The sequence below is a fragment of the Notamacropus eugenii genome, chromosome 2 (genome assembly GCF_028372415.1).
Source record: "Notamacropus eugenii isolate mMacEug1 chromosome 2, mMacEug1.pri_v2, whole genome shotgun sequence".
Taxonomy (NCBI): Eukaryota; Metazoa; Chordata; class Mammalia; order Diprotodontia; family Macropodidae; genus Notamacropus; species Notamacropus eugenii.
In genome coordinates, this window is record NC_092873.1 from 75,530,171 (window position 1) to 75,555,937 (window position 25,767).

The 25,767-nt window shown below is 38.1% G+C and overlaps 1 protein-coding gene across 2 annotated transcripts in view; it reads left to right on the forward strand.

Annotated features, from left to right (window-relative positions):
* The window catches only part of LOC140525518 (uncharacterized), a 98,718-nt gene that overhangs the window by 52,516 nt on the left and 20,435 nt on the right, over nucleotides 1–25,767 (forward strand). Inside the window, exons 1-2 of one of the 2 annotated variants that reach the window (XM_072641008.1) lie at nucleotides 15,281–17,280; nucleotides 24,978–24,984. In XM_072641008.1, coding sequence (XP_072497109.1) covers nucleotides 15,359–17,280; nucleotides 24,978–24,984 — 1,929 coding nt within the window. In that variant the 5' untranslated portion in view covers nucleotides 15,281–15,358. Of the gene's footprint in view, nucleotides 1–15,280; nucleotides 17,285–24,977; nucleotides 24,985–25,767 lie in introns of those variants that run through there. The other variant, XM_072641009.1, reaches the window with a different exon arrangement.

Below are 25,767 nucleotides of genomic sequence, written 5' to 3' on the forward strand. Positions count from 1 at the left end.
TAATTCCTAATGAATGCCTGTTGAATGTAAAAATGGCAGTGGAAAGTCAACTGAACTTGGAGTCACAGGACCTCAGTTCAGATCCTGGCTTTTCTATTTACCATATTTCATCACATAATTGTCACAGAGTTTGACTTTTGACTTTACATAATGCAACCATTATGTAAAGCTTTTTAAAATTGTTCCAGTATTGCTTGTCTTTTAGTTTCCACCAGTCTTGCACCAACTTTTCACTTATTGAAAACTATCTTTCTACAGCCCTGTTTCCATTTGGTTCAGCAAATACGATCACTTTCAGCTTGAAGCCCACAGAATAGTTTTTATATTTACCTATAATCAGAAATGTTTCACACATTAATACAGATGAACTGTACAGTTTAGATGCAAACCTTACCATATTACGTGACTTACTCATAGCAGCTTTGCATACTCACCTGCTTCCCTTGTTCCACTTCATTGGGTTAAGTGACAATGCTGTTAGTACTGTTAGTGCTCTAAGCAAACCACACAAGTCGACTTCTGGAAATATGCTGACAATGTGCATGCACTGAGAATTCTAGACTGGTGGCTCACAATGCATGAGAGATAAATGTGTATCCACCTGCCACCAGTGAATACACTGCTACTCTATTTACCTTGTAAGTGGCAGGATGAACAGAACTATACCATGTGACGATTATGCAATAAAAGGTTATAAACCAGTTTTTGAACTGAAAAAACAGGGTGCAGTGGTTATGTGGTGGCAATGATTATGTGGTGGCAATTATTATGTGGTGAAATACAATACTACCTAGGTTACCATGGGCAAACCATTTAACTTTTCTGGGCCTCAATTTCCTTACCTGTAAAATAAAGGCTAGATGACTTCTGGGGTCTATTCCAATTCTATATCTATAATACTAAGCTCTTTTGTTAGGGATAGGATCCACAACAGAAATATTTGGGGTACTTTGAGAAAGAAGGGTGCCTTTCTGTATGAGTCTGAAAAGAAGCATGAGGGTATCAGTATTAGAACAGTAATATACTGAAATGAATAGTCAAGAAAATTTATGGCAGGTAACTTCTCCTTGACCTTTTTCCACATTGTGGGCCTCTCTCAAACTCTCTGAGGGACTTCAAGAGAATTATCTGTCTGATATTTTAAAGATACCAAACCTTTAGTGCCCAGGATAAAGTGCCTAGCCCAATTAAGCTATTCTTTCCCATTTTTGTCATCTGACTCCTTTCTATATAGCCACCTTTTGGGACATCTCCCTTTTTGACCCCCTGAAGATCCAGTATCCAAAGCCCTTTCATCCTATGATTGGAGGGATTAGGATAGAGTAGGAAAATGTGATCACTATGTTGAAGTAATTTAGGAAGGTAGAAACAGAGATCACTGGGTCAGTGGGAGAAGACTGTGGAGGGTGGTATGAACAACTAACATGATTTAAATGAAAAGAACTTCTAGAAGTTAAGATCAGGAAAAGTTTACTATAGTATAGAGGTTCTTAACCTGGAAGGTTCCATGGATGGGATCCGTGGAATGGATTTCTGGGAGCCTGTGAACTTGAATGAGAAGAAAACTACATCTTTATTTTCACTAAACTCTAACTGAAATTTAACATTTCTTTCCATTATGAATTTTTAAAATAATGTTATTCTGAGAAAGGGTCTGAGGGCTTCATCCAACTGCCAAAGGAGTCCGTGACACAAAATGGTGAAGAACCCTTAGTATAAAAGGTGGTACTTGAGCTTCATCTTGAAGAAAGTCAAAGGACTATATAAAGTAGAAGTCAAGGGGGTGGGAGGTTAGTGATTTGGGATTAGTACTGGGAAGCAGAAAAAGGGCTAAACCTTCACACTCCTCCTTTCTTATTAATTTAGGGAAGTTTGTAGAAAATAAACTTACCCATGAAAGGACAGCATGGGATATGGTATCATTTACAGAAAGAGCCAGGTTTGTGTCTAATATATTCTATGCCATCGCTTTAACAAAGAGCCCTTGCCCAGGGGATATAAGTAGTCAAAGGATGTGAATAAACAATTCTCAAAGAATTTTAAATTATTAGTAATCATGTGAGAGACTGCTCCAAAACACTAGTCATACAAAAAAACTACAATCAGAACAACTCTTGTGCTTTCACCTTCTAACCAGCAAAGATGAAAGATGAAAAGGCAAAGATGGAAAAATGAAAACAGTGGAGGGAGTTTGAAAAGTCAGATCCACTAATATACTGTTGGTGGAGCTATGAATTGGTCCGAACACTCTAGAAAGCAGTTTGGGATTATTTGAAGGAAGGGACTAAAGCATTTAAAACCTTTGACACAGAGATCCCACTGATGGTCATATATTTCAAGGAGGTCGAAAGGAACACAAAGTCAGACTGAAGAATGTAATGCAAACTTTCTGAATGGTACTTTGTTGGACATGGGGAAATTTAGATCCTAGATGGACATTCCCTTTAAAAGGCAATGTGATACTAAGTGGAAAGAGCAATGGATTTAGAGTCAAGAGAAACCTGGATTTGAATCCTAGTTGTGGGACTGTGGGTGAATGACTTAGCTTCTCTGATTAAGAGATTTCCACCTACCTCATACGGCTCTTTTGAAGATTAAATGAGGTAATGCATGTAAAGTACATCATAAAACTTAGAGCTCTGAAGATGTGTCATCTATTATTAATTGTTAGATAAAATAATCAGATGCTAGCTTGTTAATCACTTTTGTAGGGAGATGCAACCCATACACAGATAATTCAAAAAGGTCTATGATTTCATTTTTGTGAGTTCTCCTTCCACTGATGCAGATTACAACCAATTCATATTTAGTAGATGATTTCATGAATTGATGTGGTCAAAAAAAAACTTTTGCAAACTGGTAGCCCATCTTTTGGTAATCAGCCTTTCTGAATTTTACTTTGACTGCTCCTCAAGCAATCTCTGTAATCCTATTCCCAAAATTTTTCCAGTGCCAAGAGTTGCATTCTGTTGGCATAATTTTTAAGACCTCAGGGGTACCTGCATACTATGATGAAGCATCCAAGGAAGACTTTAGTATAGGACATAAATAACTAGAATAGAAAATAATAAATAAAGGACTAAGAAGTATAAAATACAATTGGAATTTCTGAGGTGAAAGAGTCATTACTGACTGGATATATCAGGAGGGAAGTATGTATCAGAGAAGGCTTCATGCCTTTGTTCTTTGAGAGGTAAGCAGGCATTCTATACATTCATTCCTATTAAAGTCTTGTTTGAGATATGGGCCTCAATGTATACACATTTCTATTTGTTTAACCAACATGCATCTTCGGTGTACAGGAGCCATACTAAATGCTAAGTAGACAAAAAGTTTAAGTAGAGGAATAAGAAACCACAGATCACCCTAACATAACACAATACATTGTTATTGTTCATTGTCCTTCATCTTCAAAGAGGACCAATGATATCACGGATGACATTGTTTGTTCATGAATTGGATTTAAGTGAGGCAGAGTTGCACAAAGTCATCAGTCTTACTCTCTCTTCCTGAGCCATCAAAGTCCAGTGGCAGGACAAAAGTCAAGATGACTAATGATGGCCCAAGATGCAGTAGATGACTGACCCAGCCCTAAGCACTCCATAGCATTGGCTTCAGCTACCTTCATGGCCACTGGAACAAATTGTTCTCATTCATCCATTCTGCTGGAGAAAGTCTTCACATGCTTAGGGTAGCCATCCCCTTAACTAAGTGACAATTCTGAAGCCAGTCAGTTATCCTCAACCTGGTATTACAGCCTGTCTGCTGAGATCGTTTTCTGGGGTATGGCTGTTGTGCATGCTACAGGTTCTTGGAGCCACAATACAGGATAATTGTCATAGAGAGAAGTAAAACAATCTCATATAGCAGATTGTTAAGGATTCTAGGGAGGATAAAGAGGTAAATGAAGGTTCAAGACTGAATCAGATAAAGTGAAATTTAGTAGAGACAGTTGTAAAGTTTGCATCTTTCATAAATATATAATGGGAAAGATGTGGCAACATAACAGTTCATACGAAAAAATTAGGAGATATGTGTAACAGACTGCAAATTTAATAGGAGTCCCCCAAATCTAATACTATTCTAGGCTGCATTAAGAGAATCATAATGTCCAGAAGAGGGACAGAATATTTCCATTGTATTCAGCCCTGGCCAGTCAACCAAAAAGCATTTATTTAGTACTTACTATGTACAAGTTCTATTCTAGGCTTTGATGAGAAAAACAAAAAATTAAAATTCTTGCTCTTGAGAAGCTTATATTCATACAAAACTCTGTATACAGTAAATACAAAATAAATATAATATAAGGTTAAATAAAAAGTAATTAGGGAGGGAGGAAATTATCATTTGTGATCACTGTGTAAAATGTGGTTATTGAGCTGAGTCTTTAAGTAAGTAAGGGATTCTATGATTTGAAATTGAGGAGGAGGAAGCAGACCCAAGGTGGTAGAATGATAGGAAACAATGTGGTATGCTTCAGTCTATATACTTCTCCAAACAGTTCTAGAAAATGCACCAGACCAAATCTCAATGAGGAAATTGAGAAAAACAGTGAGTCATTTATGTAGGCAAGCTCAGCATAAGAAGATAGAGAGGTCTGGGGACTGGGGTGAGCCAATAGCACACCGTGTATAGAAAACTCTAGTGCCCAGGGAGAACAGGGAGAAGCTGTGCACCTGTGTGAGAGTTCCCAGACCTCTAAGGGGCACCTTCTGATCTATGCCAGGTCACTGCAGTTGGAACAGGTTCGAATTTGCAGCTATCTGGTTCCCAGTCACAGACTCTGGGCAGACTGAAAAGAGGCATCTTAGGTAGGGAGGCCCTGGGCAATATACTGAAGAAGGAGGAAGTTCAAAAGCCAGCAGCAGCAGTATGGTTTAGATGTTAAGACTTAGAGCAAGATCTCACTTCCAGCTTCTATCCCCATCTGCAGAGAAATAACAAAAGTAGAAGTCTGAGTCCAAAGAGGAGTCTATAATTCTACCACTCTGAACCAGCAGAGTTTTCTAGCTAAATTATAGGGGCAGAGTCTTACACAGATCAAAACCCAAGTCAAGAACTTGCAGAGCTCAGACCAGGAGGCCAGCAATCAGACTTTATCCTGAATCAGACCTCTTTGGGAGTACTGAAAACTTACATGTCTACAGTCCATCCCTGAGATCCTAGAATAACACAATACTTAATACCCCAAGAAAACAGCAGTAGGACCCGTCCAAATGTTCCTTCCAGAAGTGTGGCAGAACTCACTCCTAAAACCAAGTCTGAAATAGGAAGAGGACTAGGAAAATGGGCAAACAAACAAAAAGAACCCTACCACAGTGACTATTATGGTGACAGGGATGTCCAAGACACCTACAAAGAAGATGAGAATGACTCCAAAACATATATAAGTGATGCCTCAGAGAAAAGTACAGCTTGAGCACAAACTCAGTTAGAATTTCTCAAAGAGATGAAGTGAACATTTTAAAAAGGAGTTTAAAATGTTTCTGTAGAAGTAAGAATACTTCAAGAAAAAAATGGAAAAGAAATGAGAGCTATGGAAGAAAGTATTGGAAGAGGAATTAACAGCTTGGCACAAGAAGAACAAAACTTTGTACCTCTTTTGTTGTCCAGTCAACAAATTCCATAAGCTTAGAATGGACCAAAAAGAAATCAATGACTCCATAAGGCAACAAGAAATATTAAAAACAAATTTAAAAGTCTGGAAAAATAGAAGAAAACACAGGTCTCTCATAGTAAAAGAGGAAAAAAAAAACTACCCAGAAAGCAGATCAAGAAGAAAAAAAAATCTAAGAATTATTTGATTCTCTTAACATCACAATCATAAAAAGAACCTAGTCATCATATTTCAAAAAATCTTAAAAGAAAACTGCCCACATGTCTTAGAATGAGAGGGTAAAGTGGAAAATAAAAAGTTCAGTTTCGTTACCTCCCCCCAAAAATCCCAAACTAAAAACTCTAAGGAACATAAAAAAATAATCTAGAGCTTCTAGGTTAAAGAAGAAAATACTATGATCACCCAGAAAGAAATAAAACCTCAAGTACCAAGTAGCTACAGTCAGGATCACAGATAATTTGGAGGTCTCTGTAAAGCAGTGGAGAACTTGGAATATTATACTCCAAAAGCAAAGGACATGGGCTTACAACCATGAATAACTCTGCAAAATAGAGTATAATGCTACAGGCAGATGGAGAATGGGGAAATGGACCTTTGATAATAGAGAATATTTCCAAGCATTTCTGATTAAAAGGGTGGGGTGGAGCCAAGATGGCAGAGTAGAAGGACGAACTTATAGAAGCTCTCCACTCACAGCCCATAAAATACCTGTCAAAAATGACTCAAAACAAATTCTAGAGCAGTAGAAGCCACAAAACGACAGAGTGAGATTTTCAGCCCAAGGCAGCCTGGAAGGCCAACAGGAAAGGTCTATCACATAGGGCATGAAGCAGAGCCTTGGCCATGCATTGCAATATGGATGGGACTGGAGCAGACCTCAGGAATTGCTGACAGCAGCTGCGGTTCCCAGATTCCTCAACATACAAACACCACAGACAGCTTTAAAGGTCAGTGAGAAAGCTCTTTCACCTGAGTGAGAAGGGAACACAGTTCCTGCCCAAGCCCTGGTCCCAGAGAAGTGGCAGCATCCATTTTTGGAGCCCTTGGTCTAAAGAGCCTGGGGAAATTGAGCTGCTGATCTGGGTCTCAGTTCTGAGTGGTGGTCCTGGGGCCAGGAGGAGCACTGGCTGGCATGATGGAGCTGATGGAGGCTCTGGAGAGGGAATTCTACTCATAGATCCTGGGCAGAAAACTTTGTGGTTGTTCACAGACCAGAGTCCAGGCCAGGAGAGGAGTAGACTCCTCTCCCTTGATTGTTCCACCTTGGAGAAACTGAGAAATTACAGGTCCCTAGAGTATACCCTCCTCTTGACAAAGGACTCAAAAGTCAAGTAACTGACTGGGAAAATGCCCAAAAAAGGGGAAAAAAATAAGACCATAGAAGGTTGCTTTCTTGGTGAACAGGTATTTTCTTCCATCCTTTTAGATGAGGAAGAACAATGTATACCATCAGAGGAAGACATAAAAGTCAAGGCTTTGGCATCCAAAACCTCCAAAATAAATATGCAATGGTCTCAGGCCATGGAAGAGCTCAAAGAGGATTTTGAAAATTCAGTAAGAGAGGTGGAGGAAATATTGGGAAGAGAAATGAGAGGGATGCAAGAATATCATGAAAAGTGAGTCAATAGCTTGCTAAAGGAGACCCAAAAAAATACTGAAGAAAATAATACCTTTAAAAATAGACTAACTCAAATTGTAAAAGTGTTCCAAAAAGCTAATGAGAAGAAGAATGCTTTAAAAAGCAGAATTAGCCAAATGGAAAAGGAGGTTCAAAAATTCACTGAAGAAAATAGTTCTTTAAAAATGAAAATGGGGCACATGGAAGCTAATGACTTTATGAAAAACCAAGAAATTACAAAACAAAACCAAAAGAATGAAAAAATAGAAGACAATATGAAATATCTCATTGGAAAAACAACTAACCTGGAAAATAGATCCAGGAGAGACAATTTAAAAATTATAGGACTACCTGAAAGCCATGTTCAAAAAAAGAGCCTAGATATCATCTTTCATGAAATTATCAAGGAAAATTCCCTGATATTCTAGAACCAGAGGGCAAAATAAATATTGAAAGAATCCACCTATCACTTCCCCAAAGAGATTCGAAAAGAAAAATTCTGAGGAATATTGTAGCCAAATTCTAGAGTTCCCGGGTTAAGGAGAAAATATTGCAAGCAGCCAGAAAGAAACAATTTGAGTATTGTGGAAATACAATCAGGATAACACAAGATCTAGCAGCTTCTACATTAAAGGATCAAAGGGCTTGGAATATGATATTCCAGAAGTCAAAGGAACTAGGATTAAAACCAAGAATCACCTACCCAGCAAAACTGAGTATAATACTTCAGGGGAAAAAAATGGTCATTCAATGAAATAGAGGACTTTCGAGCATTCTTGATGAAAAGACCAGAGCTAAATAGAAAATTTGACTTTCAAACACAAGAATCAAGAGAAGCATGAAAAGGTAAACAGGAAAGAGAAATCGTAAGGGACTTACTAAAATTGAACTGTTTACATTTCTACATGGAAAGATAATATTTGTAACTCTTGGGACTTTCCTCAGTATTTCAGTAGTTGGAGGGATCATACACATATAGACAGAGGGCACAGGGTAAGTTAAATAGGAAGGGATGATATCTAAAAAAATTAAATTAAGGGGTGAGAGAGGAATATATTGGGAGGAGAAAGGGAGAAATGGAATGGGGCAAATTATCTCTCACATAAAAGAGGCAAGAAAAAGCTTTTCCAATGGAGGGGAAAAGGGGGGAGGTAAGAGGGGAAAAGTGAATCTTATCATCAGATTTGGCTTAAGGAGGGAATAACATACACACTCAATTTGGTATGAAAATCTAAATTTACACTACAGAGAAGTAGGGGGAGAAGGGGATAAGTGGGGTGGGGGGATGATACAAGGGAGGGAAAATGGGAGGAGGGAGTAATTAGAAGTAACCACTTTAGAGGAGAGACAAGGTCAAAGGAGAGAATAGAATAAATTGGGGGCAGGATAGGATGGAGGGAAATATAGTTAGTCTTTCACAATATGAAGTATTATGGAAGTCTTTTGCAAAACTACACATATATAGCCTATATTCAATTGTTTGCCTTCTCAGTGGGGATGGGTGGAGAGGAAGGAAGGGGAAAAAGTTAGAACTCAAAATTTTAGGAATTGTTGAGAATTGTTTTTGCATGCAACTGGTAAATAAGAAATACAGGTAATGGAATATAGAAATCTATCTTGCCCTACAAGAAAAGGGAGAAGATAGGGATATGGGAAGGGAGGGGTGTGATAGAAGGAAGGGCAGATTGGGGAAAGAGGTAATCAGAATGCACAGTGTTTTGGGGTGGGGGGAGGGGAGAGATGGGGAGAAAATTTGGAACTCATAATCTTGTGGAAATGAATGTTGAAAACTAAAAATAAGTAAATAAATTGAGACCAGAGCTATGTAGAAACTTTCATATTCAAACACAAGAGTTAAGAGAAACATAAAAAGCTAAACATGAATGAACAATCATAAGGAACTAAACGAGGATAAAGTGTTTACTTTCAAATACAGGGAAATGATACATATGCACTTTCTGAACCCTATCATCATTAGAGTTCGTAGAAGGTGTCCAGTTAGACAAGTTCTGGGTATAGTTCTGTTATGTCTTGATGATTTTTTAAAAATACATTAATTTGTTTTTTCCTCAATTATATGTAAAAACAATTTTAACATTTATTTTTTAATATTTGCAGTTCCAAATTCCCTCCCAACCTTCTTTCCCTCTCCCCTTATTGCCTCAAAGGCAAGTAATTTGATATAGATTATAAACATGCAGTCATGAAAAACATGTTTCCATATTAGCCATGTTACAAAAGAAAACACAGGATTCCTCCCCCCCCCAGAAAAAAACCAAGAAAAATAAAGTTTTTTAAAGTATACTTCAATTTGCATTCAGATATTCTCCTGGTTCTGTTCACTTCACTTTGCATCAATTCATATATGTCTTCTCAGGTTTTTCTGAAACCAGTCTTGATGATCTTAAAAGAGTGAAAAGATAGAAGAGGAATACACTGGGGGAGAAGGGAAAAGAAAGGTGGGGGATATTACCTCACAAAATTAAGGTGTAAAAGTAGACATCTTGTGTGTTCATCCTTCATTGCTGAAGAAGACCATGCCATCAGAGAAATGATGACATGACTTGCACTTGACTTTATTTTGAGTGACAGAGGGCTATGCAAGGTTACCAGTCTCAGTTCTCCTCCAGAGCCATCTGAATTTGGTGATCAGATATTCATCAGGATGACTGGAGATGACCCAGGATGCACTGGGAGACCTTGGGCCCTTTAGGCCAAGGTCTTTGCAGGTACTCACTTAGGGTGAGGTAACACCCATTCATTGAATAGGCTTATTTAAGAAGTAGCCAGAGCAGGGCCCCTTTAATGAGGCCAAGAAAAAGAAAGACATCAGGCTGGGAGGGAAACAGCAACAATTACTATTGATAATCACTCTAAAGCCAGGAGTGTCCAGAAGAGCCCTTAGGCAGGGGCCCATTGGCGTCCCAGCTTCAGAGTGTCAGTAGGTGTAAGGTTTTTGGAAAGGAAAAGAAAAGAAAGGGCAGACAAGGCAAGGCAAAGCAGGGCAGGGCAGGGCAGGGCAAGGCAAGGCAACTAGCCAGTAAAACCCAAGTCAATTGGGCATCTTTTGGCCATCCAAATTTACCTTCCTTTGGAGAGGAGGAGGGGGAGGGGGAGGCAGACAGGAAAGGAGGCTGGAAAAGGGAGGTGCAGCTGACATTTGGACCTCACTGTCATCTAAACTTACCAAAGAAGGAAGCTATCCATACATTCCCAGTTGAGTACAGAAATACATTTTTCTCAATAAGTGAATTAGGAGGGAGATGGCAGAATGAAGGAAAGGGAATTAGAAGGAGGATAGATTTAGTAGTATAGAAGGATTAATCCTAAACAAAATAATAAGGATGTATAAAAAATATAGCAAAATAATGAGGATGCACAAAAATATTTATAGCTTTTTTTGAGGTAGCAAAAATGATCATCTGAGAGGGTACCCATAAACGGGGGATGAATAATTTAAGTGTTAATAATAAATGTGTTGAGCCAGTTAGATGGGTGTAGTTGGATAGGGTGCTGGGCTTGGAGTCAGGAAGACTCATCTTCTTGAGTTCAAATCTGGTCTCAGACATTTACTAGCTGTGTAACCCGGGGCAAGTCACTTAACCCAGTTTGTTTCAGCTTCCTCATCTGTAAAAGGAGCTGGAGAATGAAATGGCAAACCACTTCAGTATCTTTGCCAAGAAAACACCATATGGGGTCATGAAGAGTCAAACACAACTGTAAATGACTAAACAACAACAACAGTAATAAATATGTTGAAATACCGTTATACTGAACTCTTATTGATATAATGATGAATCAGAATTCCAGAGGACCAATGATGAAATATGCTATCCACCTCCTGATTGAAAGGTGAAGAGACATCCAGAATGAGACAAATATATTTTTGGACATAGCCCATGTGGAAATTTGCTGTGATTGACTATATGTGTTTTTAATGGGTTTTGTTTTTCTTGTTTTCTCAGTGGAGGAGGGGGAAATTGGGGTGGGAGATAGATCTTGACTAATCAAAACAAATATTTTTTTAAAGTAAAGAGGAAGTGCTTTCTGGACATGAGAGATGGCTAGTGCAAATGCATAGAGATGAGAGATGGTGTGCCATTTCTGAGCAACAGAAGGAAGGTAAATTTGACTGGACTATGGAATTTGGGAATGGAAATAATGTACGAATACTCTAATAAAGATAAGTTGTAGCCAAGTTGTAAAAGACTTTCAAAGCAAAATAGCTAATATCTTATTTTAAAGATAATAGGGGAACACATGTTTATTGAGTAGAGGAGGGACATAGTCATATCTGTGCTCAAAGCATAGACTTTATCAGTATGTTGACAGATTGGTATGGGGGAGGCTTGAGGCAAAAAGACCAATTAGGAAGCCATTGCAATAGTCCTGGTGAGAGGTGATGTGGATCTGAAGAAAAGTGATGACTGTAGTGATAATTAGAAATAAGGGAATCAGCTTAAAGGGATGCTTTGGAGATATAAACAACAGAATTTGGCAACCAGTGAGGATGACTTAGGAGTGGAGGATCACCCCAGCATTTTGAATTTGGGAAACCAGAAGAGTTGTGATACACTTAACCAAGTTTGGTTAACGGTAGGGTTTGGGGGGAAAGATGAGCTCTGGTCAGACTATTTCTAGAGTATTTTCATTTCTTATACCACACTTTAGGAAAGACTAATAAACTAGAGTCCAAAAGGATAGTGACTAGGATAGTGAGAGGTCTGGAGAAAATGCCATGCAAGGATCAGCTGAAGGCACTGGATGTTAGAGAATACTAAGGGATATGTGATAGTTATCTTCAAGTATCTGAAGAGCGATCATATACATAAGGGATAGACTAGTTCTGCTTGGCACCAGGTGGATGAACTAGGAGTGGTAAGTAAAAGTTCCAAAGAGGCAGATTAATGCTTGATGTAAGGAAAACCTTAATAATTAGAGCTTGTCAAAAGTAGAATGAGCTGCTTCTGGAGGCCAGGGGTTCTACCACATTGGAGATCAGAGTAGAGTCTGGATGACCACTTGTTGCTGTTGGATAGGGATTCTGAAGTATAGTGTTCTCTGAGGTTTTTTCCAACTTTTAGATTCTGTGAGTCATCTGTAAAATGAGTAACTGGCCATAATATAGTAGAAAGAGCTCTGGATTTGAAGTTAGAGACCTGGGCTGAAACCCCAGCAACAGTTTACTAGTTTTGTGACCATAGACAAGACTCTGTATTTCTCTGAACTCCTGTTTCCTCATCTATAAAAAGGGGTTAATAATGCAGACACTTAACTACCTCACAGAGATGTTGTAAGGAAAGTACTTTGTAAACTTATCAGGACAATATCAATGTGAGATTTTTTTCGAGATAAATTCCAAAAGTCCTTTTAACTATAATTCTATAATTCTATGTCTAAGCCCTAGAAAGTTAGGTAAGTGACAGAATTTGATACTAGCCAAAGCCTTTCCTATTTAGTCTGTTTCCATATACTAACCGTGTCACAACACAGTATTGGCGAAGATCACACTAAAAACCTCTATCTCACTCACTGAGTTGATTACTATGACAATAAGACTTAGATTGAATCCTAATCTTAGCTTCAGTGAAATTTTTAAGATACATCCCTTTTTAACATCTTCATCTCCCGTTCTGACTTCTTTTGTCTCTTTCCCCACATGGGTACATAAAAAGACAGATCCCCGGGGGAGGAGAGGGTGCTGTAAAGAGGTGTGTCCTTTAGCTCCCTGAACCTTCCCACTGAGCAGTTACTAATAGCCACAGAATCATAAAACATTAGAACTTGTAAAAGGGGCCCCAGAGATCATTTACCGCAACACTGGTGCTCTACATATAGGAAAACGAAGACCCAGAGAGAGAATGTCACCTTTCCTAGGTCACAAAAGTAGCTGTAGAGTTGGAACTATAATCCATCAATAAACATTTATTAAATACTTATCGTGTACCAGGTACTGTGGTAAGCACTGAGGATACAAAGGAAAAAACCAATCCTTCCCTTTGAGGAGCTTATGTTCTTATGGAGGAAACAATATATACATAGAGACAGAAAAGATATATAGAGAGTAGATGAAAGGTACTAAAAACTAATGACATTTGACCTGCATTTTGCAGGAAGCCAGAGATTCTAAGAGAGAGACATAAGAGGGATACACATTTTAGGCATAGGGTACAATCAGTGTGAAGGCACAGATGCAAGAGAGGGAATGTCATGTGTGAAGAGTGGTAAACGGGAAAGCATGATTGCATTGAAGAGTGAGTAGTAGGGGTATAAGAGGTATATGGAGACTGGAAAGATAGGAAAGAATCCAAGTTGTGAAGAGCTTTGAATGCCAAGCAGAAGAGTTTATTTTTGTTCCTAGAAGTAATTATAAGCCACTGGACTGTTGTGAGTTGGTATGGGTGGTACTGACAGGATTAGATCTGGCTTTAGAAAAGTCACTTCGGCAGCTTGAGTGAAGGATGGATTGGAGTAGAGACAGAGACTTTGAGGCAGGAAGACCAGTTATGATGCTGTGGCTGTATTCCAGATGAAAGGTTATGAAGACCTAAATTGCATTGATGGTTGTGTAAGTAAAGAGAAGGAGATGTATAGGATAGATGTTATAAGGGTAGAAATGACAATATATGACAATGAATTAGATAGGTGGGTTGAGTAAGTGTTGGGAGCCAGTGATGCCACTGCGTTTATGAGTCTGAGTGACTAGAAAGATAGTGGTGCCCTTAACATTAATACTTGAATGGGGAAGGGTTTTGGGGAAAGATAACAAGTTCTGTTTTGTTGAGTTTGAGATAGCTACAGGATAGCCATTTGGAGAAGTCTGAGTCGAAGTCTAAGAAGTCTAAGAGGCAGTTGGTAGAACTCAGGAGAGAGATTAGGACTGCATATATAGATCTGATAATCCTTTGCATAGATATGATAATTGAATCTCTCAGAGGCATTGCATATTATTTAAATTGAGGATCCTTCTTTTGGAAACTGGTTAGCCAGATCATTTCTAATATACTGCTTCTATCAGTCTTAAGAACTGGAGGTCTTATTCCTGTAACGTGTGCAGAAAAAATATTGAGGTTCCTTTTTCAGGTATAGAGCCATCCTTTCCCACAGATGCTATTTCTAAACCTGGAGGCTCTTCCAACCTCCCAGCTGAACATTCCTTTATATTTTTTTCTGTTGTTGTTGAGTTGTTTCAGTTGTCCCCATTTGGGATTTTCTTGGCAAAGACACTAGAGCAGTTTGCTGTTTCTTTCTCCAGCTCATTTTACAAATGAGGAAACTAAGGCAAACAGGGTTAAGTGAAAGGGTCACACAGCTGCTAAGTATCGAGGCTAAATTTGAACTCAGGAAGATTAGTCTTCCTGACCCCAGGCCTAGCAGTTTATTCAATGTGCCACTCTGCCTACTCCTCCTTCATGTTAGCTCTTTCTAAATAATGGTAAACCCAGACTCAAAGGTCAGACCATCAGAAACTTGGTTTGAGCTTTACCCATCCTAGGAATTTACTTCAAATCTGAAACATCAATGACAAGCAGGAATCTGAGCCAAGACTTAATTCAAATAATTCTTGCAGTTTGCTGCTGCTTCTATCACAACTTTGCTGCATTTTTTGGAGCACTTTGCCAGTTCTTTCTATACAACCTATCAGTCTATATCGAAACATAAAACAAGTTCACATACACTCAGCTATACATGAACAGTATGGGAAGAATATCGAACTTGTCATTTACATGTGACTAGGGAAAACCTAGATAGAGAACCGTGAGAATCTCATCGTTCCCAGAGGATACTGCTTATTTACCTTAAAGTCATATGGCTCAAATGAGAGAAGTCATCTGATAACAATTTGAAAAATATTAAGTGTTATGTAACCATTAGGTGAATTTATGAGGTAAATACTTTTTTTTAGCAATTAAAAGGTAAAATGCCAGGTATACGTACTAGGAATGATTTTTAGTTTCATTTTTCTCTTACCGTAGTAGTCTTCTTCATCACAACACAAAGACAAATGGATATTTGTATTTTTGTGCTTTTAAATTTGTATTTTTAAATTTCTTTCAGATTAAAAGACTAGGTCTGAAATCAAGGAATCAATTCCAAAACAGGAAGAAAAATCATCCCAGAGTATGTTAATGGAAAGACTCTCAAGCAGTGTTCCCCAGGACTCTATGTTGGGAGAAGTCTGGAAACTGAAAGCTCAATTTGAGAGTCAGGTGGGAAACCAGGGGAAATATTTACAGAATATTACATTTTCCCACATCAAAACATCTATTAAAGAAGAAGGGTCAGAAGCCAATCACATTGGAAAAAACTTCAGTCCAAGGCCAATCCTTATTACACAACAGAGTGTTCCTTCAGAAGAGAGATTATATAAACGTGATGCACATGAAAAGAGTTTCAAACAAAATGCATATTTAATTATTCACCAGCAAATCTATGAGGGGAAGAAATCTTGTAAGTGTAATGAATGTGAAAAAACCTTTAGAGGTCACACATCCCTTATTCAGCATCAAAGAATTCATAATGGGGAGAAGCCCTATGAATGTAATGAATGTGGAAAAGCTTTTAACCAGAGTACATACCTCACAAATCATCAGAAAACTCATACAGGAGAGAAATCATTTAAATGCAATGAATGTGATAAAGCATTCAATTATTGCTCTGCCCTTATTCAACATCAGAGAATACATAGTGGGGAGAAACCTTTTGAATGTAGTGAATGTGGGAAAACCTTTAGTCGGAGTACATACCTTACTCAACACCAGAGAATTCATACTGGAGAGAAACCCTATAAGTGTAGTGAATGTGGAAAAGCCTTTAGCCAGAGCACACATCTGACTCTGCATCAGAGAATTCACACAGGAGAGAAACCTTATGAATGTAATGAATGTGGGAAAACCTTCAGCCAAAGTGCACACCTTACTCAACATCAGAGAACTCATACTGGAGAGAAACCCTATGAATGTAATGAATGTGGGAAAGCCTTCAGTGACCACTCAGCTCTCATTCGACATCATATAATTCATAGTGGAGAGAAACCCTATGAATGTAATCAATGTGGAAAAGCCTTAAGTTATTATTCAGACCTTATTCAGCATCAGAAAACTCATACTGGAGAGAAACCCTATAAATGTAATGTCTGTGGCAGTGCTTTTAATGACTGTTCAGCACTTATTCAGCATCAGAGAACTCATACTGGAGAGAAACCTTATGAATGTAATAGCTGTTGGAAAGCCTTTAGTAACTACTCAGCCCTTATTCGACATCATATAGTTCATACTGGAGAGAAACCCTATGAATGCAGTGAATGTGGAAAAGCCTTTAGCCGGAGTACATACCTTACTCAACATCAAAGAGTACATACTGGGGAAAAGCCTTTTGAATGTAATGAATGTGGAAAAGCTTTTAGTCAGAGTGCATTCCTTACTCAACATCAAAGAATTCACACTGGTGAGAAACCTTATACATGCAATGAGTGTGGAAAAGCCTTCAGTGATCGTTCAGGCCGAATTCAGCATCAGAGAACTCACACTGGAGAGAAACCCTACTCATGTAATGAATGCGGGAAAGCCTTTAGTTATTGTTCAGCTCTTATCCAACATAAGAGGATTCATACTGGTGAAAAACCTTATGAATGTAATGACTGTGGAAAAGCTTTCAGTGACCGCTCAGCACTCATTCAGCATCAGAGAACCCATACAGGAGAGAAACCTTACAAATGTAACGTATGTGGAAAGGCCTTCAGTCAGAGTACAAATCTGACAAACCATCAAAAAACTCACACTGGAGAGAAACCCTATAAATGTAATGAATGTGGAAAAGCTTTCGGATATTGCTCAGGTCTTATTCAACATCAGATAATACATACTGGAGAGAAACCCTATGAATGCAGTGAATGTGGTAAAGCTTTCTGTCGAACCACAGACCTTACAAAGCATCAGAAAATTCATACTGGAGAAAAACCTTATATATGCAATGAATGTGGAAAAGCCTTTGGCCAAAACACATACCTTGCTAAACATCAGAAAACTCACTGGAGAAAAACCTCGTAAGCACAATGAATGTAAGAAATCACTCAGCCAAACTGCTTCCATAGATGCCTAGATCTTTTGTTGTTCGGTTGTGTCTGACTTTTCATGACCATATGGAATGTGGCATGCCATGCTTCCATCCTCCACTATCTCTTGAAATTAGTTCAAGTTCATGTTTGTTGTTTCTATGATACTATTTATCCATTTCATCCTGTCATTCCCTTTTCCATCTGCCTTCAATCTTTCCCAAAATCAGAGTCTTTTCCATTGAGTCCCATCTTCTCATTATGTGGCCAAAGTATTTAAGCTTCAGCTTCAGTATTTGACCTTCCAGCAAATAGCCTGAATTAATTTCTTTGAGTATTGACTGACTTGATCTCCTTACTGCCCAAGCGACCCTTAAAAATCTTCTCCAGAACCACAATTTGTAGGTGTTAATTCTGTGGTGTTCAGCTTGCCTGATAGTCAATTTCTCACAGCCAAATATTGACACTGGAAAAAACAGCTTTGACTAATACAGACATTTGTTGGCAAGGTGATGTCTCTGCTTTTTAGTATACTGTCCAAATTTGCCATAGCTTTTCTTCCAAGGAGCAAGTGTTTCTTAATTTCATGGCTGCAGTCACTATCTTGCAGTGATTTGCCCAAGAATATAAAATCTAACACTGCTTCCATGTCTTCTTCCTGTATTTGCCAGGAAGTGATGGGACCATTTACTAAGACCTTAGTTTGTTTTTTTTTTTTTTTATGTTAAGCTTCAAACCAGCTTTCATATTCTCCTCTTTCTCTCTTATTAAGAGGTTTCTTAATTCCTCTTCACTTTCTAGACATCAATATATAGATATATGTAGATCATTATTTGTCTGATTCTTTCTTATGTATACAGGGATGATAATCATCTGTAGACTTCTGCACACTGGCCTATGGAAACTATGATTCCATTAGCAGATACAGTCTCCCAAAGGACATCCACCCTACTATGTTTATACATCAAGCTTAAAAGACCTTATCAGTGGCATTCAAATCCCCAGGATCAGAAGGCAGCAGAGGATTCATTAATCCCTTAAACTAATGGTTTTTTTCCTTTATAGAATAATCACTAGATTGGGCATGAGGACTTGGAATGTTTATCTATAGACTCAGAAGAGCATGAAAGAAATTTAAGGACCAGTGAACTACAAAGGAAATAATGTAGATTTTATAAGTACTGAATGCAGACACTTGGAACATAACATATATGGAATATGTAGAGCACACATCTCTCATTCATAGGCCCTCCAAATAAGCTACTTCAGGTTCAAGATACTCTTTGGGGTCACATCCACTCAGAAATCCTGAATCTATAGCTATATCTATATACACATATAGACATGTATATAAATGTGTGTGTTTATATGAGTATACATCCACATATATACATACATACATATATACATATTTTTAAATTCTCACGCCAGGGTGTAGGGGCAAGGAGGGAAGTATTTGAAAATTTTCATTTAAATGATTGAAATATTTATCCCCTAGGAATTCCTTAGAGTTCTGTTCATTATCTTGACGGGCGATATTTTGTAGTGATGAGATTATTCTCTTGAAGGGCAGAAAACCCGGGTTCTAATTCTAGCTCAGCCACTGTGAGACTTTGGGCAAGTCATATAACTACATTGTGCTTCCACTTCTTCATCTAAAAAATGAGTGAATTGAATCTCTAAAATTCTTTCCAGCTCTTAAAATTCTATGTAATTGCTATCCATAACTCTGTGGATCTAGTGCATGAATTATGATTATCATTTGCACCAAGCCACGTTGATCGGGAGATAAAGATATTTATTCAGTAGAGATAATGCAGTCCAATAAAAAGAACTCTGAGGAGAGTCCTCTGTTTGAATCCGGTATTTGACACTTTCTAGCTGTAGGACTATAGATGAATCATTTTAAGTTCTTTGAACCTCAGTTTCCCCAGATGTAAAATGGGGATAGAAACTAGCACCTGTCTTGCAAGTTTATTTGTGAGTATCAAATAAGATAATATGTGGAAATCTTAGCTTTTAAGCACACTATAATAGCTGCTATTATTACTAATTGTTGAGTTATAATGCACATGGTCATGTATAGTTTTACACCTGACAAAATATTCCAAAACTTAAGATATTCTGTTGAAGTCTTGTGTGTGAACTAGAAATTTTAAAAATAAATTTAAGTAATTTAGAGTTCTAGATGTCAAGTAATTATTCACTGGGAATGCTGAAATGAAATTTTGATTTGGAGTGCATATGAAAATATAGACTAAAGGAGTGAACAGAAGTAAGGATGAGGAATAAGTCCCCATAGAGGAAATACAGATTACTTTGCAAACAATAATAGATTATCCAGCAGGTCAAGACTGGACAAAACTGACCATCTTCTTGTCCATTGTGGAAAGGACCTGAATATCGAATTGGAAAGGTGGTCAATGAGAATAAGAAGTTAGAAAATATGCTAATATGAACTTCAGAAAGGATATTTTTAAAAACTTGATATGGAATAAAATTGTATATTCATTATCTGACTCCTTCCTATATACACGAGGGGAATAGTTATCTATAGACTTCTGCTTACTGACCTGTGAAAACTATGCATCTACTAGCAGATGCACTGTCCCAGAGAAGCTCTCTTCTATGTTTATACAGCAAACTTAATCCTAGCAGTGACATTCAAGTCCATGAGGTCAGAAGGCAGTGAGGATTCATTCATTCTTCAAGCTAATGATTTTTTTTCTTTTTTGGAAAAAATCACCAGATTAGGTATGAGGACTTGGAATGTATATCTGTAAATTCAGAAAAATAGGGAAGAAATTGAAGGACCAGTGAATTACAAAGAAAAGAATATAGATTTGATTGGTACAGAATGCAGACACTTCGAAAATATACATATATGAGACACCTGGGGCACCCTTCTCTTATACATGAGCCCTCCAAATAAGCTACTTCAGATTTAAGATACTCCATGGAGTCATATCCACCCAAAATATGTAGCTCCCAAGCCCCTTCTAATATGATTAATATGAATATAGTTAGCCACAGGCCACAATCAGTGGCAAAGCAATAGAATTAATGATACAACATAATAATAAAAAACAATAAAACATTTCCCCTCATAAATCATAAATACATGCAGTCTTTACTAGGTATTGCTCTCTGCCAGTCTCATGATTTTGAGCAGTGTAATTGGTCTCATGGTCATGTCCACAGGTCTTAGTGTAACCAAGCGTCTTTTTGTTGCTAGCTTCTGAGTTCCAACTCATCAGGGTGCCTTTGACCTACTTGGTGTGCTGACTAATAGGATTCCATGACTAGAAAGCCTCTCCGATAAGAGCATGCTTACAGCTCTTACATGGTCATTTCAGTTGTGTCCCACGCTTCGTGACCCCATTTGGGGTTTTCTTGGCAAAAATAATGGAGTGGCTTGTCATTTCCTTCTCCAGCTTATTTTATAGATGAGGAACTACAGCAAACAGGGTTAAGTGATTTGCCCCTCACCCTCCATATTTGCAATGTTCTTCAGTAACTCAACCATGATGTGAGTCCCAGGCCATCTCATCTCACCTCATCCCAATTAACAACTGTGCCAGATTTTAGAGGAGGTCCCAACACCAGCCTACCTTTACTTCAGGTTTTATGTTGGGATGAAATGAGGCCTACAAGTCTATGAAAAGTTAACAAAAGGAGGTTCAATTTGCCCTAATAAAGGATATGCCACAAAGATTTATGGCTTTATTTAGCTTCTCTGGACTTGGCCCCATAAACTCATTTCCATATGGAATTGCCTCTAATCAAGTAAGCAGGTTATAAAGGCTTCAGAAATTTAAAAGGGCTGACTGTCTATATGCCCTTAGGTGATTAGAAGCTAAAGCCAAGTGAGGTAGCGGCAAATCAAGTCCTAGGGACAGCTTTGTTACCTTTTAGGGAAGAGAATGGGGAACCCTGGTCCAATTACAGTGCAACCAGTGGTATTTTTTTTTTGCCTAGTATTTTTCTTTACTCTTTGTCACCAGGAGAACATATGCAAAAATCCAAAGCTTATCTATTCTTTAGAGTTTGTTTACATTTATTTAATTAGCATTAATATTGGCTAGATAGAATGATTGATCATAGCTACTTATTTATCATAGGGAATTTTAAAAAGAGACAGGGGCAATAATTTGCAAGTTGTACAAATGAAAATAAAAAGCAACAGAAAGCGTGGACTCTCTAAGTCAGAGGGATTCTCCCTTCATTGGAGTCTTCTGGACTATATGGGAGAGCATCTTCCTGATTTAAATATTTTGTAAAAAAAACCATGCCAAAGTAAAATTGGGTGTTGTGGCTTGTCCTTCACTCTAGGAGAGGGCCAATGACATCATAAGGTGATATCTTGACTTATGTGAATTGGATGGGGGAGCTACTTAAAGCTTACCTGCTTTAAATCATCTTTATCTTTCTCCTTATTTCCCCCTATCGTTATGCTCAGGGTAGAAGTACAACCAACAACAGTGACTAGAAAGTAGGTCATTGCCCTTTGGAAGAAGGGGAGTAGCTAGAAAAGGCGGATGAGGAGGCACATTCCAAGGGTGGAGGACCAGAGAAGAGGGATTGAGGATCTCTTCCTTTAGTAGTACAGCAAGTTAAATTTTCTATCTTATATAATCAACCCTTACAGACACCTGGATATATAACTGTCTTCTTAATGAGTGTGTAAGTCTGTCATCACAACGGAGCAGCTCATCTCTCCACTGTGGATTCAGGCACCATAAGGAAAACTAACTAGTCAGGAGACAGTAAATAGGCCTTTCCCCTAATCTCCAAAGTAAGGAACCATCTTTAATAAGTCACAATAGCTTATAAACATGTTTACAATATGTTACATAAGAGCATAGGGGACAAAGAAGTGGGCAATGGGTTTTACTGGCTTCCAACCGTGTCACCTAATGATTTTAAACTGCCTCAGTCCAAAATGTTTACACTGGTCACACAAGTGCACAGGGGTCCAGTAATTTATTGTTGTTTATGGATAAAATACTCCTTTATTCTCCAAGTGTGCTTTTTTTTTTTTTTGCTCTGAGTTATCATTCTACAGTTAAGGCCTAGTCCAGCAGTCTTTTTTGAGAAGCCCAAAACCACCTTTTCAGGCTCAGCTCTGAACTTAGGCCTATGGCATCCCATTCTAATTTAAACCCAGTGTATATTTATGAAACAATTGGTTTCAAGTAGAATTATTGTGTCTGAGAAAGTATATGTGTATGTGTTTAAAATGTAATGTAGTATTAATATGAAATTTGGTCTTAGATGATCTTTCTTGGTATGATTAATGCTTAATGGGGGCTGCCCCAATACTGATTGGTCCCTCAAGTGTAGGTTGAGAATATGAAATTCTCTGGTAAGTAGAAATGAAAGGCAGACATGTACAGCTATAGATATTGTCAAGCCTAGATACTTGAGGAAAAACAGGCATTCTTAGAGATAGTCATATTCCTAAAACATTCATAAACAATCTCCCATGTGGGTTTCTATTTCGAAAACAATACAAAATTAAAAGTCAAAAAAATATGGTTAACAACCACCATTATAGAAGATTCCCTACCCCACCTTAACCACTAGCATAAGGATATGGCTATGGGAAGGAAAGGCAAGATAGAATTGTAGTGGTGGTAGTACAGCTCTACGGCCAAGTTATAGCAAAGGATGAAGAAGTTATGGTTTCCAAGCTATTTCTGTAGGCTGCTCACTCAAAGTTTCTATCTTTTCCTTTGAAGCTTGATGGTTCAAGGGTTTCCTGTTGATAAGACTTTTAGAATATGTTTCCCTCCCACCACTGGCTTTTCAATTTCTGTCCTTCTTTTACATCTATGACAAGCTGTTCTCCTTGAACATATCTTACCTCTTTTCTTAACAAACCCTTTGCCTAATATCTTTCTGGACCGTAGTTATCTATCCAATGAAATCAGAATAATGTATATTTTTGTCCATGAACCATTCTTTATGTACTTAAGGAAAAAAGATAGGGTACACTTTATTATTATTATTAATCATTTTGAATCACCAGGGTATTTTTAAATAGCTATAAGCAAAAGACATTTAATGTTTAAATGATTTTAAGCTACTCAGAAACACAAGTATAGCTCCATTTCCATAAAGGAGAGCTTTCTTTAATGAATTTTTGTTCCCAAGAATGGAAACTACAGGTAATAAGGGTATAGTAACTGGGAAGGTAGATTAGGACCCTAATAATATCCTTAAAACTAAAGAACTAACATATCCCTTGTGTGTTGAGATTTCAAAACTAGTGCTATTTTACATATACCTAATATAAGCAAATACGGGGATACTATTTAAAAGAATTCTATTATTCTACCTAAGATTTTCTGGTAGAAAGTAAATTCCTTGAGGTCAGGGACTATTTCATTTCTGTTTCTGTATACCTAGCACAATGCCTGATACATGAAGGGTGACCAAAGTCTTAATGCAGTTTTAATCTTCAATAGAATTAAGATCCTTGATTTTTGGTGGACACAGAATTCCACACTCAGAGAAAGCAGTAATAGTCCAAAGAATACAAATCTGAACCAAATAAAGCCCAGATATCCCCCCCTAGAAATGCGCAGTCTAGCCCTAAATCAAAATTTTTATAGTTTAAAAAACAAAGTTTTAAAACATAGTAAGACTTTTTGGGACACCTTGTAATAGTCAACTAATAAATGTTGGTTGAATTAGAGTCCTCATTTCTCCCTGAAGGACCACATGTCAGATCTTCCTAGAATGTCACCCCCTAAAGGACTGTGATTCTCCTGTACTCTCTTAGGTACCTTTCTTCCTTCAATTCAATCTCAATTATTGTTTTAAATTCACCAAATAAAAAGTAAAAAACAGCAAAAACCTGAAATTCAGAAACACAGAATAGGTATTTAAAGAATGTGGAAATCAGAAACCAGCAGAATGAATGTAAATAATAATTGTTTTTCTTTTGACCAGAAACCCTGAAGGTCTTCCCCTCCCTGTCTGATTTTATTTGCCAGCTGGTGCAGTGGATAGAGCACCAGTGCAGGAGTCAGGAGGACCTGAGTTCAAATCTCACCTCAGACACTTGACACTCACTAGCTGTGTGACCTTGGGCAAGTCACTTAACCCCAATTGCCTCATCCTGGGTCATCTCCAGTAATCCTGATGAATATCTGATCACTGGATTCAGATGGCTCTGGAGGAGAAGTGAAGCTGGTGACCTGCCCAGCCCTCCCTCATTCAAAAACAAAGTCAAGTGCAAGTCATGTCATCATTTCTCTGATGGCATGGTCTTCTTCAATCACAAAGGACAAACATACATTTTTTTTAATTAAAGGGGCCATCCCTTGGCTCACTTTTTAAACAGCCCTAATCACTGAATGGGCATTACCTCAGTCAGACTGAGAACTCAGAAAGACCTTAGCTTAAGAAGGCCAAGGTCTGCCCCCTGCCCCCTCCCTCACTCTGCACCCTGATCTATTTCTTGCCACTGGATCCAGATGGCTCTGGAGGACAAAGTGAGGCTGGTAACTTTGCACAGCCCTCCCTCACTTAAATACAATTCATCTGCAAGTCATGGCATCATCTTCCTGATATCATGGTCCTCTTCAAGAACAAAGGACAAATCACACAACTATAATTCAGCTAATACATGTGTATGAGAGCAAGAAAAATCTTGGGCCTGTGGCTGTGTACTAGGTAAGGACAGGAGTAGAAATGAGCAGCTGTTATGTGGCTTTGACCTGAGAATAAGGTTTCAGATTCAATGCCAGCTCAGTCTGAGGCCTGAAGCTGAGTAACCAGGGGAGGGAGCTGAGACTAATCCAGTTAGCTGACTGAAGATGGGATTTGTAGCAGTGTACTAGAACTTCAACCAGGGGCAAACCTACAATTGTGTCAACCAAACCCAAATTGGGATCAAGAGTCTGCAAAGCCCAGATTAGAGGGGTTAATGATCAGGCTTAGTCCTACATCAGACCATTCTGGTTGCACTCAAAATTTATAAGTCCTCAGAGTTGCCACTTAATGGATAATAGCATTCAATACCCAGGGAAAGCAGCAGCAGGACTACAAACAATACAAATCAGGGCCAAACAAGGTCCAGACATTCCCTCTCGAAGTGCACGATCTGGCCCTAACACAAAGTCTCAATTTGGAAAGCAAGACTGGAATATTACTGTGCTGTAAGGCATGGTGAGCAGGTAGATTTAGAAAAACACGGGAAGTACATGAAATAATGTAGAGTAAAATAAGTAGAACCAAGAAAACATTGTATACAGCAATGTTATCTGAAGAGTAACTGAATGACTAAGCAATTCTGAATGAATACGCAAATTAACTATGAAGGAAAATGTTACCTACCTTCAGAGAAAGAACTGATATATGAAAGAATGAATTTTATGGTTTCACATACATATCTATATCAAATGCTGGCCTTTTCTAAGGTGAGATTGGAAGGAAGGGAGGGAGACAACTCAGAATTTCAAATGTAAC